Source organism: Phalacrocorax carbo, chromosome 14, assembly GCF_963921805.1.
Source record: "Phalacrocorax carbo chromosome 14, bPhaCar2.1, whole genome shotgun sequence".
Classification (NCBI taxonomy): Eukaryota; Metazoa; Chordata; class Aves; order Suliformes; family Phalacrocoracidae; genus Phalacrocorax; species Phalacrocorax carbo.
The window spans coordinates 6116931-6133929 of NC_087526.1; the positions used below are offsets into that span (position 1 = coordinate 6116931).

Genomic DNA, 16999 nt, shown 5'->3' on the forward strand with positions numbered 1-16999 from the left:
GGGCACCGCAAACCCCACGGGAGACACCCGCACACGCATTACTCCAGCCGCCACTGCCCGCTCCAGCCTCGCTGCGGGGATAGCGGCTTCTAGCGCCGTTAAGGCGTGAGCGGGCAGGACACTCAGCGCTGCCCTGAGGGGAAAGGGGTCCCCTCAGGCTTCCCGCCGCTCCGCACCCGTCAGCCCCGAGAGGCGCAGCGCCGAGCTTCCACAGACTGGCTTGGCCCTCGCGGGAGCGAGCCGCGTCCGCGGGCGAGCAGCGTGGGCCTTTGTGCGTGGCCCGGCGACCAGGCCCTCCGGCAGAGGCCACTGTGAGGCAGGGCGGGACGGACCCTGCCCGGGCCAGCGGAGCGAACCTTCCCGCGCTTTCTCCTCGGCGGCGCACGCGCGCGGCCGCGGGGCGGGCTGCGGCTGCGCCTTGGCCGGGCTGTCTCGACGGCTACCGGTACCGGGCTGGGCCGTCCGGTCCCGCCCCGCCCCGCCCCGTCCCGCCCCGCCCCGCCCCGCCGGCTGCCGGTACCGGGCCGCGCCTCTGGGCCATCCGGGTGGCTGCCAGAGCCATGCTGCCGCCTTGCTGGGCCGCCTTGCTGGGCCGCCGGGCCCCGTGGAGGCCGGCCCTCCTCCTCCTCAGCCCGGTGCTGCCGCCGGCGGGGGGCCGGCAGCCGACTTTCTCCACAACCTGCGCGAGATGCTCAAAGAACAGGCGGCTGAGGCAAAAAAGAGTCATTTCGGAGAGAAAACTGGTAAGTTCTAGAGTAAATTTGCAGCTAATGGGCCGCCACCTCCCGGGCAGGCGTTAGAAAAGAGCTTACCTGCTCCTCGCCGTTCTCTCCTCACAGTGAGCAAACACATACTCTTGGTGTGAGGCATTATTTTTCTAAAATCTGATTAACTTTGTGAACGGTGAGGAAATAAGTCTGCCATCTGACATTATCGCTGTTCAGAAGGGCTGTAGTGGTCCTAAGTGTGCCTTTAACCGCAGCGCCTCTTGCATAGTGCTCAGCGACCTGAGTAGGGCGAGAAAGCAAAAAGTCTTACGTACCTTTAAAGCTAAAATACTGGCGGGTTTTTCTCACTGTTTTTATAGTCTTGAGCAAGAGTCAGCTGCCAAGCAGACAGCATTTTATATCAGAGAAACTGCAGGATCTGAGAACTTTTTCTTCATGGTGTTCTTCTATTACGCACCTTTGGAAAATATGATTTTTCTAATGATCAATAATTCACTTCCCATTTAAAGCAATAGTTTCCTGTCTCGCCGTGTGGTGGTGCCAAATACTTTCCTAAAAGAGGCTTTTTAAGAAATCACTGGTCATAGTATACCTTTAATTATCAAGAGTTAGGGGTATTTTTCATTTGCTTATCTTGGTGTCATAATACTAATAAGGCTTTTTCTCCCTTGCGTACTGTTTGGGCTATTTAATTAAAGTGACCCTTATTTCTCATTCTCATTAAGTCCCTTAGTAATAGAATTTAAATGTTACCACAGTCAAGTCCATGCTTTCTCTTTTCACCCTGACGTGTCAATGATTTCACCTACCTGTATGAATCTTCTTCTCTAATATTTTCCCTTGGGGATTTCAGTCCACTTCCTAGAGATAGGGAAGTATCATCAAAACTATTTTGCTGGCAGAAAAGTTGAAACATAGTGCAGCATAATTAGTTTGCCAGAAGTCAAATATCAAGTTCATGTCAGAAATAGGGACAATATCTGTGATTCTCTTTACACTATATCTTTTTACCCCCTGAGCAACTGGTTGTGGCATATATTAAGATTTCCTTTGCTTATTCTGTTAGCAAATACCTTCTGTTCTTTGTCTTTAATACTTTTCTTAATTGTTAGAAGATTGAAGTTTGCCTTAATTTCATCACCTGGTATAGAAAGTGTGAATCAGTATGAACATATCGCTCCTGGACATGCACTATGTCCTTTTTTTGCAAATTTCAGTTAAATTTAAAGAAGTAAAACGTTTATGTATGCAATTTTTAAAATTTTTGTTTTCGTGACTAGGGACACAATCACTGATTGGTTTTGGTTTATAGTGTGGCAGCTGTCTTGAGCTACCTGTCAGCACTATATAACTGCATTAAAAGGACATTTTGCTGCCATTAATTACCTTAAAGTGAATTTTGTACTTCTGGTATCTGAGCTGCTGCATTAGGTTATATCAGCACAGCCTCAGACATGTACTTTTAAGGGGGTTCTTAAAAATACTTGAAAAATGAGATCTATTTTTCTTTATTGTTATACTTAGTATGCTGTATTTAGTTGATCTGTGAATGGCAGACGAGTTTTAATTTTTTTTTTTAATTACTATTGAATGGAACCCATCCTGACTAAAAATAGCAGGTCTGCATATTACTAAGTTTTGCAGAACAATCAACTTGTTAGAAGATGACTCTGAGAAACTGTACTTCAAGGGTACAAACCCCATCCTTGTTACAGACACGCTATTTCGTGGATCACCGGACAGTGCGTGTGGTTGGAGGACGAGGAGGAGGAGGAGGTCATTCTTTTTATAGTGAACCCAGAAAAATATTTGGAGGTCCTGATGGCGGAAACGGAGGTGATGGGGGTCATGTCATTTTGAAAGGTAAAACTCTATAAAACTTTTGTTTCATGTTGCCTTATCACTTAACACCCCAGCCCCCCCAGCAAAAACAACCCTACAGCACACTGTTTGTGTGGTGGGAGCTGGTAAATGGAAATGTCAAAAGCGTTAAAATGGTTATTTCTGTACAAGATGTCTGCTTAAAAAGCTTTGTCATGAGCTGTGGTAAGAGGGACAAAAATGACACTGACAGCTTCAGAAACCATTTTGAAAATCAAGATATTTTGCAGACATTTTAGTGGCTGGTACCTGGCTATGTTATGATAAGGTTGGGATCTGATCAAATTTTACTCCTAAGATGGATAAAGCTGCCTGTGCCACCACCCTGGTGCAAAATCTGCTAATCTAGCAAATGAATTTTCCAGGGTATTTTGTAATGGTTGATTTTGGCACGACCACATAATAAAGTGCATGGTTAATAAACCAAAGTAAAGGCAGTTAAACTTCATCACAACTTATATAATATTAGTTTTCCCTGATATGTTGTTGTTGAGACAGTAAATAGGGTATTTTTCATGTAATATTCAAAAAGGGAAAGAACAGTCAAAAGGTTGCTCTTCTGTGCCTACTAACACAATGCGTTTAAAATATGCGTATTTTGCTTTACAGCTGACCAGCAAATGAAATCACTGTCCTCAGTCCTCCCCTTCTATCAGGGTTTTCATGGAGAGAAAGGAGGAAGCAAAAACTGTTACGGAGCTAACGGTGCATATGTGTATGTTAAAGTAAGTCAGTTAAGGTTGCATGCTAGTGTGTTAGCTTTGTGTTAACATTGCTGATTTTCAAGCTGGGTGACCTTATTGTGAGAAAATCTTGTGCTTTTTTTAGGGAACCTTGTGCCTCTCTTCTGAGGCAGGGCTGGTTGGCACACAGACAGATCAAGCTGCTTTAAATTGTTTGTGAAAATTAGACTTCTTTGGAAGGTACATCTGGCCAAAAATATGATTCTGATTTGCTTCACTTCTAGGGGTCATATGCTCAGAGCAATCAGAACACAGAACTTCTGAAATAGGAGCAGACTTTTTTCTTTCGTACTTTCAAAAAGACGTACTTTCTTTCATACCTTCCTTCAACATGCCTGTTTTGGTACACACCTACCATATGTTTCTTAGCTCACTACTGCGCCTAGGCTTCTTTGCATAAAAGGAGAGAAAGAGGATTATGAAGTGCAAATGCCTGACAGTGTTGTGGGGTCCAGAAAGCGAGCCTCACAAAATACACTTCTGTTTTTGGATTCCCCAGCTTGAGAATATGGAGGAGTGATTTTCAAGAAACCTGGAATCTGATGGTAAAGGATCTGCTGAAGACAGCTCTGCTGCAGATGTTGAGCTTCAGCCTAATGCTTGAATCTCTCTTCACTTTAAGGTCCCTGTAGGTACATTGGTTAAGGAGGATGGGAAAGTTCTTGCTGACCTCACTCGACATGGTGAAGAGTATATTGCAGCTTATGGAGGAGCTGGAGGGAAAGGTAATCGTTTTTTTCTTTCCAATGAAAACCGAGCTCCAACATTATTTACACCAGGAGAGCCAGGTCAGGAAAGGGTACTCCATCTGGAACTCAAGACAACAGCTCATGCAGGATTGGTGAGTGTCGCTATTGTTCTTCAACTTCCTTATTGTTGTAGGATGACACTTGACTGACTGAAAAAATAATGTTTGATAACATTTTTGTTAGCCTTTTGGCTTGCTTGTTTAGAGATGCAACTTGATGCTTCCTTGCCTTTACTTGGTAGAAGGGTGTCCAAAGTGATTTGCAGAGCTGTCACTTTCTTGTTATTTCATGTCATCCTAGTTCTGCTAAAATCAACACTGTATATACAAAAGCAACATGCAAGATTCATCAGTGAGTAACAGACTCTCTGATGATGTACAGCAGGCTTTGTCTGCTGATTCTGCAGATATACAAACAGTACAGTATGGAGAGTTCTTCTATATTAGTTTCTCTTTTCTTGTTCTTTAAAACACATTAAACATTTGACTTTGTTAGTTCCAGGTTTAACATCCTCTGAAATGAGACATGAATTCTAAGTCAATTTAGGGCTTAAGCTGGTTTAATTTTTAAATATGGAGATGTTTTAACACTAGCCAGTAAAGCAGTTAAAATTATGCTTTGCTGCAAAGAGTTCTTGTTGTTTTAACAGCAGCAGAATAACTGTCTGGTCTAGCAGAATATTTTTTAATTTATATGTAGACTAAGAAAAGAGTTGGCATTGGTGGATCAGTACACTTAGTTCTCTAACAAGATGGACACTCTGGTCCACTTCTCACATTTCTGGTACTAATTTGGAAATCTGAGATTAATCTGTTCTGTACTTCAGTTCCTCAAGAATTCAGAGTGTCTGACATCAGCAAATAGGGAAATTTAGAATTTGATCTACTTTGACCTGGGGATTATTGACCATCTATGTAGCTATCGTGTGTCAACTACAGGACATCCCAGAGTAACTTCATTTCTGGGATAGGTTGGTTTAAATTCTTGCCTTCTCCCCAGAAGACCAAGTTTCAATTTACTGCTTTGATGTCAAGACTATGAAAATCGCAAACTTGTAGGCATTCTGGTTACTTATAGGCCAGGGGGCCCTGGCATCACAGGATGCAGAGAAGGTGGAGTTACTGAATGCCTTCTTTGCCTCGGTCTTTACTGCTAAGGCTGGCCCTCAGGCATCTCAGCCCCCAGAGAAGAGAGGAAAAATCTGGGGAAAGGAACACTTACCATCGTTTGAGAAGGATTGGGTCAGAGATCACCTATGCAAACTGGAGCCTCGCAAATCCATGGGCCCTGATGTGATGCACCCGTGAGTGCTGAGGGAGCCAGTGGTTGTTCTTGCTGAGCCACTCTCCATCTTTGAAAGGTCATGGAGGACAGGAGAGGTGCCTGAGGACTGGAGGAAAGCAAATGTCACTCCAGTCTTCAAAAAGGGCAAGAAGGAGGACCTGGGAAACTACAGGCCAGTCAGCCTCACCTCTGTCCCTGGAAAGGCAATGGAGCAGTTTATCCTGGAGGTTATGTCCAGGCCTGTAGAGGACAAGAATGTTATCAGAAACAGTCAACATGGATTCACCAAGGGAAGATCATGCTTGACCAACCTGATAGCCTTCTACGATGTCATGACTGGCTGGGTCAATGAAGGGAGAGCAGTGGATGTTGTCAATCTTGACTTCAGTAAGGCATTCGACACTGTCTCCCTCAGCATCCTCACAGACAAGCTAAGGAAGTGTGGGTTGGATGGGTGGACAGTGAGGTGAACAGAGAACTGGCTCAACAACAGAACGCAGAGGGTCATGATCAGTGGGGCAGAGTCTGGATGGAGGCCTGTCACTAGTGGTGTTCCCCAGGGCTCTGTGCTGGGTCCAGTCCTGTTCAACATATTCATCAATGACCTGGATGCTGGGATAGAGTGTAACCTCAGCAAGTTCGCTGATGATCCCAAGCTGGGAGGAGTGGCTGATGCGCCAGAAGGCTGCGCTGCCATCCAATGAGACCTGGACAGTCTGGAGAGCTGGGCCAAGGGGAACCTCATGAAATTCAACAAAAGCAAGTACGAGGTCCTGCCCCTGGGGAGGAACAACCCCATGCACCAGTACAGGCTGGGGGCTGACCTGCTGGAGAGCAGCTCTGTTGAGAAGGACCTGGGAGTGCTGGTGGGCAGCGAGGTGACCATGAGCCAACAATGTGCCCTTGTGGCCAAGAAGGCCAACAATATTCTGGCGTGCATGAAAAGGGGTGCAGCCAGAAGATTGAGAGAGCTTATCTTCCCCCTCTACTCTGCCCTGGTGAGACCACATTTGGAGTACTGTGTCCAGTTTTGGGCCCCCCAGTTTAAGAAGGACATGGAACTGCTTGAGCAAGTCCAGTGGAGAGCTACCAAGATGATCGGGACTGGAGCATCTCCCTTATGAGGAAAGGCTGAGACACCAGGGCTTGTTCAGCCTGGAGAAGAGAAGACTATGGGGGGATCTTATCAATACCTATAAATATCTGAAGGGTGGGTATCAGGATGATGGGCCTAGGCTCTTTTCAGTGGTGCCCAACAACAGGACAAGGGGCAACGGGCACAAGTTGGAACACAGGAAGTTCCAGCTAAACATGAGAAAAAAACCCTTCCCTGTGCGGGTGCCTGAGCAGGGGCACAGGCTGCCCAGAGAGGCTGTGGAGTCCCTTCTGTGGAGACATTCACACCCCACCTGGACACGATCCTGTGCTCCCTGCTCTGGGTGTGCCTGCTCAAGCAGGGGGTTGGATGGGATGATCTCCAGAGGTCTTTTCCAACCTCTGCCATTCTGTGATTATGTGAAACTATTTTGATGAATCAGGGACAAAGCCAATTCTGAATTCTTCTGGAAAATAATAAATCAGAGTTAGAAAACACAGATAAAATGGGAAGTGTAGGGCAAAGTGTCTTAACATTATTTCAGGGTAAAACTGATCTTACGGTATATACCCTTTTGGCTCTGAACAAAGTAAATATTTAAGGTGGCATAAAAAAAGTTAAGGGGACCCATCTATGTTTGATCTATCTAATGTATATGAGAAAATACACATTTAAATAAAACAGGGTTTAGAAGAAACAAAAAGGGAAACCAGCATGCTTTTCAGAATTAAGTATGCAAAATTTCTGTTGTTTTATTCATGCTAGAAGAACCTTGCCACATCTGCAGAAGCTTCCAGGGTTTGGTTTTTTTTTTATTGGGGTTAAAGTAGAACTGTGGCTTTAATGAGTGTTTGTATTCCAGGTGGGCTTTCCCAATGCTGGCAAATCATCGCTTTTGAGAGCCATCTCCAATGCAAAGCCAGCAGTGGCTGCCTACCCATTCACAACCCTAAATCCCCATGTCGGCATTGTCCACTATCAAAACTATGAACAAGTAGCAGGTAAGAATTGTAGGAGGTTGTGTGTACCTTGACAGCGATTTGTGTCAGCTGCATTATTCTTTGAAATGTTGTAGAATTCTTGCTAGTTCTAAAGGACTTCAAACAAAACAATACTGAAAGCCCATTTCACATTCACTTGCATGTGCCCTTACCATCAAACCAGCAGCCTGTATTCTGTCTTCACTGGAATAATCTAAATCTAGGGGGTTTTAAAGATAATAGCATCCAAGCTTAATATGAGGTATGTTTTAATATTGATACATTGAGGTGTAATTCTAACAGTACTTGCACTGGCCAGTAAAAGAATGTGGTTTTGGGGTTGGTGGTGGTTGTTGTTGTATATGTTGGATTCACTGTGAAATTTCTCTCACTGTAGTTGCTGACATTCCTGGACTAATAAAAGGTGCTCATCAAAACAGGGGCCTCGGGATGGCCTTCCTAAGGCATATTGAACGCTGCCGCTTTCTCTTATATGTGGTGGATCTCTCTGTGTCTCAGCCATGGACTCAGCTGCAAGACTTAAAATATGAACTGGAACAATATAAAAAAGGATTGTCTGAGAGGCCTTGTGTTGTCATTGGGAACAAGATAGATCTTGCTCAGTCCAGGATCAATCTGCCACTCCTTAAAGAACAGGTAGATGAGCGGGTCATTGCATTGTCTGCACTGACAGGAGACAACCTAGAGGAACTGTTGTTGCATTTGAGAGAACTCTATGATGCTTATGTGAAGACGGAACAATCACAAGGGCAAAGCCCGGTCAAGTGGTAGGAACCAGAACTACTGTGAACTGTACTGGAAGAAAAAAAAAAAATCTTATCTGCTAAGATGGTGTTTGTTTGGTGTTCTTTGGGCTTGGACTTTTTTTTTTTTAAATGCATGGGGCACAGCATGTGGAGTTGTTCTGGACTGCTGCATGAGTTGTTTGTTCACCTTTGAGGTGTCTCAGGTGTTTTACAATAAAATTTGAAAATAGTAATCGTGATGGGTGTTGAGTGGGAAACCTGGATCTTGTTTGGCATTAGATAGTATTCTCTTAATTCGATAATTAACTATCCAGTAGAGATGTGGGAAGTTCAGGATCTGCAGAAGATTCTGGCATCGGAGTGAAGTGACTTCTCAATTTTCACTAAACAAAAATTCTAAAATAAAAATAAGGTGGTCCCACATTTGTCTGTTTGTTTTATACCATAACCACTTCCAGTCATCTCTTAAACTCTCCCCTGTTTGTTTGGGGTTTTTTTTCCTTCTCAGGAGGCACAGCTGCTCAGTGTTTACAGGGAGGTGGAGCATGAAACAGCTGCAATTAATGATTGAAATTATTTCCTTGTTAGTATAAATAATTAACTATCTTTAAATGCTGGCAACAGCTGAGTAGCTGTATAAACTAGCCAGGGAACAGTCATTTGAGACTCATTTCTGAGTTCTTCAGTTTCCTTGAGGAATCTCAAGCAATGTTCTGGGAAATCCTAGGCTTAGATATTCTAAATAAAAGAAAACTACAGTTCTTTGCCCCTCAGGTTTTTTACTGTGTCATTTTGTGGACAGTGATGTTAAATTTTGTTTTCTAGGAATTCAGAAATCTTCCTTTAGAACAGTGGGTCTTTGTCCACATGCTGAAAGAAGAGCTGGTTCTGAATACTGTGACTGTATTGTGTAAAAGATTATTATTTTGATAGTGACAAGTCAAAATTTATCAAAACACTTTATTAAGCTTTTTTATAAGGGACCCTAACAGACTTGTGGAAGGCTGAGATACAAATACTTAAGTAGTCAAGAGAAACAATTGTTCTCGAGCCTTTACTTACATTTCTTGGCTTTAAAGCAGATTAACTTTGCCTTCCAAACCAGCAATCTGGAATTACAGACCTTGCACGTACTTTGTCACATCAGGGAAGTACAAAGTAAACTCATTAGCACCATCATAAGCTAGATTATCTGATGTTTGTGAACTTGGCTTTGTTTTTTTCAGGAAATTCAGTAGTTTTTAAAGACCGTTTGGGTGCATTATAAAACATGCACCTACCACTTGTCTTTGGATAAGCTTTGTTAGCTTACAAATAAGAATTTCATTACGCTCAAACTAAAACTGGCTGTTTTCTGCTTTATCAGCAGTGGTGGGAATCAGTGGGTTTAAAAAGAAAATCAGCTGTATCCTTTAACTACTTTTTTCTGTACAGCAGAGGTGAGAATTCTCTCTGCTGCTGTCACTTTGAGATAAAGTCAAACAAAACGTGCATTGATGGTGGGTCCTTGGAAGGCTGGCTTTCTCGGCTTCCATGAATGATGGACTGCCTCTGACTGGAAAGGGGCAGTCTTGTTCAGTCTCTAAAAGCTCAGCTCATGCCCTCCTACCCTATCAGTGTTGGGGTCAGTGCTGTGATTGTGATTATGAATTAAACCTAACTTTGCATAAGAAGGAAGGTGTGTACCTCTTCTTAAGAGCAGCAGGTTTTGTTCTGAAAAGTACAAGGTTGACTCAAAGCCTGAATTATTAAACAAAAGTATGGGCAAACCAGGTAATTACATCTCCTAAATTCGCATTCTGAGTACTTCCATCTGTGATCAGGTGTGGAAAGTACTCAAAGTATTATACGTAGTGATAGTGGTATGAATGTGATCGGGAAAAAGTGAAAACAAATATTAAACCCCAAAGTCGCTCTCATGTTTTTGTTTCATACATGCTTCATCCCTGGGATTTACCAAACTGAATTAGACAGAAGTTAACATCTCCAGATCTGTCCTCCTTTTTGGTTTTGTGCAGCATTTTCAGGCTTCACTGATGTTTTTCTTTCTATTGCTGCATGGTTTTCTGCCACATTTAATAAAACCAAGAGGAGATGGTCTACAAAGAAGCTGCACCAGCTTTTGTGTTCAGACAATTTGATACCAGCAAATACTTTGCGCTCTCTCTGAGTGTGTTGTAGCATTTGGCAGACTTTGAGAATGACAGAAGCTGTTTTAAGGCTGCTCACAGCAGCTTGCTTCCTTCCTTCTTAGTGCTCATGCAACCTCAGTTCTTGGAGTGGAGAGCATTTTGTGTACTGATGTGCAAGCAGCACAGCAGGTTGCTAGATAGCTTCGCAGGATGTCATATTGATCATATAATTGGTTTCTTTGTTCTTATCATTTGAGCCACCTCTTCTGAGATGACAGTACCAAGCTTCCAACCCCACGCTTGTGCGGTTCAAAGAGCCTTTACAGGAACATATGTTCCTTCGTCTGTCAACTGTAAGTGTCAAATAGCTTCAGCTTTAGTGTTGGAACCACTGTTTGTGGGAGCTTGGACTTAGTTTCCTCAATACACATCTATACCAAATAAAGTAACCTCACGCTGGAAGTCCCCGTGCTGCTGCCAAACAAAAGGGGCGGCTGCGTGCCCCCCTGTGCAGTGCTGACTTCACAGCTTGGGTTGCGTTTCTCCATAGCACTCCTTCAGTTCTAGCATGAAGAGCTCCTGCACCCCGTTATGATTGTGGGGTAGAGAACTGAGGAGTAACCTCAGGTTCTGCTGAAAGTAAGGTGCTCGCAAAGGAACTTGTTTTACATTATAGAGAAGAAAAAATCATGAGGTTAAGAGGAAGAATTGATGAACTGTTTAGAGAAGGACAATGTGCTATAGGATTACTTCCCACTGTTTTTCTGCCTGGGGTTGGGGTGGGTGGGCTTGTTTTGGTTTAAGTTTTGGAGGGGTTTTGGTGGTTTTCTTCTACGTGACTTTCCTTAACTAGCTTTTGCTTTCCTCTGCTGAAACCTTTGATGTTGTCCTTGATTTTCAAGTCAACAAGAGGAAAGAGATGGGAGATTTTATTTCTCATTCTGACAATAACCCTTATTGTAATGTGTATTGAAGTCCAGGCTATTTTACATTTCCTAGAGAAGCTTAAGCCATAATTTTGTTTGGCACTTGACAGTTCCAGTACTCACCTTTTTAATACATTTTTTTAGTACCTGATTACAAGAGTATTTTAGTGCTAACTGTGGGGGGTTTATATTTATTTGCAATTCTCTCCCCCTTTGTAGGTTCTTGGAAACTGTAGGTGACAACAGTTGAAAAGAAAAAGAAGATTTAATGTTAATGTGGGAGCAAGCATTGAAAAGGACCACGCTTTTTAAACATATGGATATTGAGGATTCATTGCAGTACATTAAATAAAACATTGAATCAACGTGTTTAAGCATGGTATGTTTTGCAATCTGCTTTAGGTTTCATTAAGCGCTTTTTAAAAATTCCATAATATTTTAAAAGATGAATCAGAATGCGTCTGCAACAAATTGAACTGACAGCAATAAAAATGAGACCCTCGCTGAACTTGTACTGAGTGATTCCGCTGTGCCGCAGCACCGTGCTGGGGGAGGGCGAGACCGGCCACCCCCCTGCTGCCAGCACTGGGAAGGCCGCAGATAGCGCAGGTGGGGTCTCGGCAGGGGCAGGAGAGGCAGGGCACGACACCAGATGCTCCGTCATGGCTGCCTGTATTCGTTCTGAAAATAGGGGTGCTTAGAGTTGTGATATTGAAGTAGCGGTAGGTCACTGGTTGCTCAAATGCAATGAAAAGTGAAGGCTGCTGCAGGTGTCAGAACTCACTCACTCTCTTTTTCTGTTGCAAGGAAAATTTCTTTCACTATTATATGTGTATTTATTAAGCCTCTTCATAGTGATTTTTGGTTTTAAGTAAATTTGTGGTAAGTGAATAAGTACTCTGACTTGAGCATGTTTAAAAACTCATCACCTGTTGGTTTTAAATATTGATTCAAATTACAGAATTACAGGAATAGCTACGAACCAGAGGTGCTATGGCTGGTAGAATGGGACCTGGCTGTAGTTTGCAGGTGTTTGTACAAGCTACTGGGTACAGAACACCAATCTGACTTGTTTGCTGCCTTGTCTTCCGCAGGTTATTGCTAAGTGGGCTCATTAGCTGACACCTGTAATGTAAGATTAACTTTGCAACCGGAGGTTAGGTGTGTTGCAGGTGTGCAACTTAATGAGTTATTAACTGAATGGCAGGTGGAACACAAATAGGGAGCAGGAGGGCTGCTGGAATGCTCGTGTGTTGTTTGAACTGTTAACTCTGCAATGGAAATTAAAAGGCAGTCTTTCTACAATTGTAATTGTTCTGTAAAAATGGATTTTTACTAGTAGCAAGATTACCTTTACTTAGGGAGCTCATGCTTTTGGCGACACCATAGCCCATAAGCTGGAAACTGTTGTCTTGCATACAAGTTGTGAGAGGGGGCTTTTGGGGAAGAGATACTGCCTTGTATGGTGTATGTAGGGAGAACAGGTAAGTTTGGAGCTCAGCACCTCTGAAGAGGTCTACAGCCCTGTCATTCCTGTGGAAGTTATGTTTTGGTTTTTAGACCACTTCTGTTAATGATGTTGTTCATCACTGTTGTGAAAATGAGCTTGATATAAATTAAAACTTCATTGTGATATTGCTAAACTTCATTCCAATTAAAACTTCATTGTGATATTGCTAAACTTCATTCCAATATTGATTCGTGCCTGGCCTTTAAAGAACAGCTTTGTTTTCTTCTGTTTGTCTTCCATGCTGCAGTTTCCAGTGCTCTTCCCCATTAACAAGTTTCGCATCTTGTTAAATAGGCATTAATTGTGCCTGCACTACAGAGGTCTGGAGAGACTGAAGTTATTAATATGTGGAGGGGAGGTTATATATGTGTGCCAGTAACGATAAGGGATGACTTGGCAACTCTTGATGATAGAACAAAGCTGCCTGCAGGCTGCTATCTTGATTTTTCTCTATGTGGTTCTGAAATTTATTACGTGATATGTTCTGAGACATAAAACATAGCTGGTAGGACAAAGGCAGGGGGATTTTAATACTGAGATTGTGTTTGTCCTTCATTTTCCCACCAAGTGATTTTTCGTCTCCTTTCCTGACTGAAATAGAATTGTCCGAGAAGGCCTTAACAGTATGTGATTTCTTATCCACCGGTTTGTTTTTTTTTTCCTCTGCCCTTATTTATATGAAATATCACTTTGACTCCTTGAAATGTGCATGCCTTGGTTAGGTTCTTGTCTTTGCTTATTGCTAGAGCGTTATGTCACCAAGGTGGAAGTATTTGTGCGTTAGATATGTATTTCCTGAACAACAAGTGAAGACAAAAGGCTAGCCGTACTACTAAACCATATAATTATGGTTTAATACCTAACTCGTGTCTGCATGCTCAATTTCAGTAAGAGGTAATGGGTATGGCTGGTTACTTTGTTACAATCCATTTTATACTGGTAACATTCCATTAATTTTAATTGGAGTCACTCTGGCATAATGCAGTGGTGACCCAGGCCCAGGTTGGGTTTTTTTCTCAACCTGAATGCAGCATCGCAGTATACTCAAATGCTGTTATTTTATGTCATGGTTATTGGGTAAAATAAGACACAAAACATGAAAAGCCCTGTGCTCATTCACATATGCTGAAACTGTTTTACACAGACTAAATCACCTTTTAAAATGCATGCTTTAGAAGTGCACTTCGATTGGACTTATTAGCACTGATTGCAAAGCAGGACTGAAAACTAACTGCAGAACAAATTATCTTTTGTTATTCAAATCCGCGGTGGGTGCCTTTTGGTCTTTGTAACTGGAGAAATCCATAGTCAATTAACGTGTATGTAAGAGTCAACATTTTGGAAAACATCTATGGTTTGGGATCAGTTTTAGCATATGGAGGAGCTTGGTCATAGTTTTAAAGATTTCTCATTTGAATCTTGACATTTGGTTCCTCAGTACTTAATTACCATTGAGATTGGAACATCACTGTTTTCCAAAGACGTGTGAATCCCCACCCAGTGCTTCCTTTGTGCGCGCACTAATCAACCCTTGATAGAAGTGAGCTATTCACTGTCTAAATCTAGATAAATTAATCTTCCACTAACAGTGGAAAATGCTTATGAAGAAAAATATTTGCATGAGGCAATGTAATTGCTAAAACACTGGTTGTCAAGAAGACATCTGTGATATTACAGATGAAGTATCCCTATTTTGATTATCTTATTCATGAAATCATGCTGGTTTGTGGCTATTAATTTTCTGTTCTTTTCCTCTGTTACAAATCAGGAAGATGAGTTTGGGCAGCTACTTTGCTTTGTCCAGACAGGACACGCATTTATCACATTTAAAAAATAACCTGGTAAAATGTCACTGTATTAAATAGACATTTTTTTACTGCATTATTTTAGAAAATATTTATTTTCTTCATTTACCCACCTCCATACCAGATATGTAAATGGAAGTTTAAAACAGTGGTTCAAATCAACAATTTTGGGGACAGTGAGCTCAGTAGAAAACAAAAACTGGTAACATTTAATAACTTCAGTGCCAGAAGTTGTGGTTTTGAAACTTGCCCGTCTATGCTATGGGTTAAGTCCCACGTGAGCCGTGCAAGGTCCTTATGGCCCATGTAACTATAGATGTAAAAATTGTATTTTATTTTCTTAAGCTAACTCATCTCTATTTTTATATCAACTGAAATTTTCTAGCTTCATTAATTTATCGCCATTAGGAAAATGGCTTTGAGGGATGAAAATGTAATGTGTTTTTCATCTCTCTTTTTTAAGTATTACAATACCTTATGTTTGAGAGCGATTTATTAACCTTCTCTCACTGGTAGAAATGGAATCACAGGAGGCTGAGGTCCAAATCTAGCCAGGCTGGGAAAAGCCTACATCTCACTGAATTTTAGAAATTTTGAATTTAAATATTTGGCTGAATTTGGACTCCAGTGACTCGCACAGTCCCATAGGAAATCTGTGGCAAGGAAGAGGACCTGGAATTTGGGAAAAACTGAGTGTAGCGCTAGTCCTGTAACACTACTGGTTTTTATCCCAAGTGCCTTGCACAAGCATAATTTAGAGCTAACCTTATATGTCATATTTGCATTTGTAGCTTCAAAATACTTCACCTAAATGGTGCAGAGAAGCACAGAAATACAGGATGCACTGCAGAGACACCGAGTTCAGCATGCTGCTGCTTATCTGCCCTCCTCAAAATCCTCTGCTATCCGTTTTACCCTCTTCACACTATTGCAGTCTCTTTTAGCGTTTAGGAGCTTTCTGGGAGCCGACACAAGATGTCTCCTTTTTTTTTTTTTTTAGGCATTCAGGATTTTTTTCACAGTAAATAAAACTTGATTTGTGGATGAATAACAAAAATCACCATGTGAAACATGTACAGTTTATTAACTGGTGCTGCTAATTCGTGTAAATTATCACTAATTAAACATTCTGAAGGTGGTGATTTTTTAAATGCTTAGTAAATGTATTGAAGTGGCTTATGAAACTGATCAACACAGAACAGTTCTAGAATTGTATATTAAGACTAAATTAAGTTAGTGCTACGGCAGTTAATTTCCTAATGTATTTAGTCTGGAACAAACCCAATAATGCATTGGGTTGCTTGATGAATGAGTGCAGAGTTGGAAATTTGCTTTTAGTGAATATTCAAGCTAAAAAATAGCTGTATTCCCACTTTCATGTTAGTAAAGCCTAAGTGCTTATATATTAATGGAGAAAATAATTGCAGAGGGTCACAAACGTAATTGAATAAAGAAGGAACTTGTTCAGATTTTCTCAGAAAATAGTTTATGCTTGTTCTTGCCTTTGATAGCTAACATCTGTTTTTCTTAGGCAGTTTGGTAGATCCTGTCAGCACACAAATACCTATTCAGAGAGTGTTGTACAAGTGGCGTTTAGGCTAACTAAAATTCATGTTTTGTGTTGCTTTGGCGTGGAGGAGGCCATTCTTCTGTTCTGTTACCTGCTGATTTGATAACTTGTCGTGCTGCACTTGTGATTAATATTGATCAGAAATCTTCCCTGTTTATAAATAGTGCTTGAAGGGCACTCTGCTGAAGTGTTGCATAGCAAGTAATACTCAGTAACTTAATTGCTGAGGTGAAAATGGTTATTAAGATGAGTTGATCATAATGACCTTAAAGGGTTGATTTCCCTGATAGTCTTTTGGTTCGTTATTTTAGCTGGGGCAACTTCTCAAGAGATGAATGAATGAAGGTTGTATTTATAGGGTTTTTTCAAGGGAAATTACTATAAACCCCACGTTCTCAGAAACTGTTTTTGAGATGGTCACTTTGAAGCAGAAGTCAGGACATTTTAAGGGATTTCAGCTCTTTATCTTTCTGAAACAGAGGAACTGTTCTGCATACTTGCATCTGCCTGAGTTCTTCCCAGTGAGAACTTCAGAAAGGAGATGTTGGGCATTTTGGTCCTTTGCTGAGGTTTTAATTTACCTTGTTGCTGTGTTCTCGCAATGACTATCATCCATGCACGTTTGACTTCAGTCTTTCCCTCACTCTAGAATTAGCTGTATGTCAGCATTCTTCTGTCTATATGGTTCTGTAAAGTACTTTGTGATCCTCATTTTGATTAAAAGTATTAACAGGAACAACAAAGGAACTTGTTACTTGTTACTTTCATGAAAGCTCTTGAATAACAGCTTAATTCCTAGTTCTCTGAGTGCTTAACATGGGCTTCATG

The 16999-nt window shown here is 41.8% G+C and overlaps 1 protein-coding gene across 1 annotated transcript; it reads left to right on the plus strand.

The window, feature by feature from the left end:
- Positions 1 to 215: 215 nt before the first annotated feature.
- On the plus strand, positions 216 to 8461 carry MTG2 (mitochondrial ribosome associated GTPase 2). The gene is made up of 6 exons (XM_064465354.1): positions 216 to 743; positions 2444 to 2591; positions 3219 to 3334; positions 3975 to 4193; positions 7344 to 7482; positions 7859 to 8461. Exons 1-6 carry the CDS (start codon positions 561 to 563, stop codon positions 8251 to 8253), a joined length of 1200 nt encoding a protein of 399 aa, XP_064321424.1. The 5' UTR covers positions 216 to 560; the 3' UTR covers positions 8254 to 8461.
- The last annotated feature ends 8538 nt before the right edge of the window (positions 8462 to 16999 follow it).

Coding starts and splice junctions, on each gene's coding strand:
- MTG2 (XM_064465354.1), top strand. CDS start 561: ATGCTGCCGCCTTGCTGGGCCGCCTTGCTGGGCCGCCGGGCCCCGTGG. Junction 744..2,443: donor TCATTTCGGAGAGAAAACTG/GTAAGTTCTAGA, acceptor TCCTTGTTACAG/ACACGCTATTTCGTGGATCA. Junction 2,592..3,218: donor GGGTCATGTCATTTTGAAAG/GTAAAACTCTAT, acceptor TTTGCTTTACAG/CTGACCAGCAAATGAAATCA.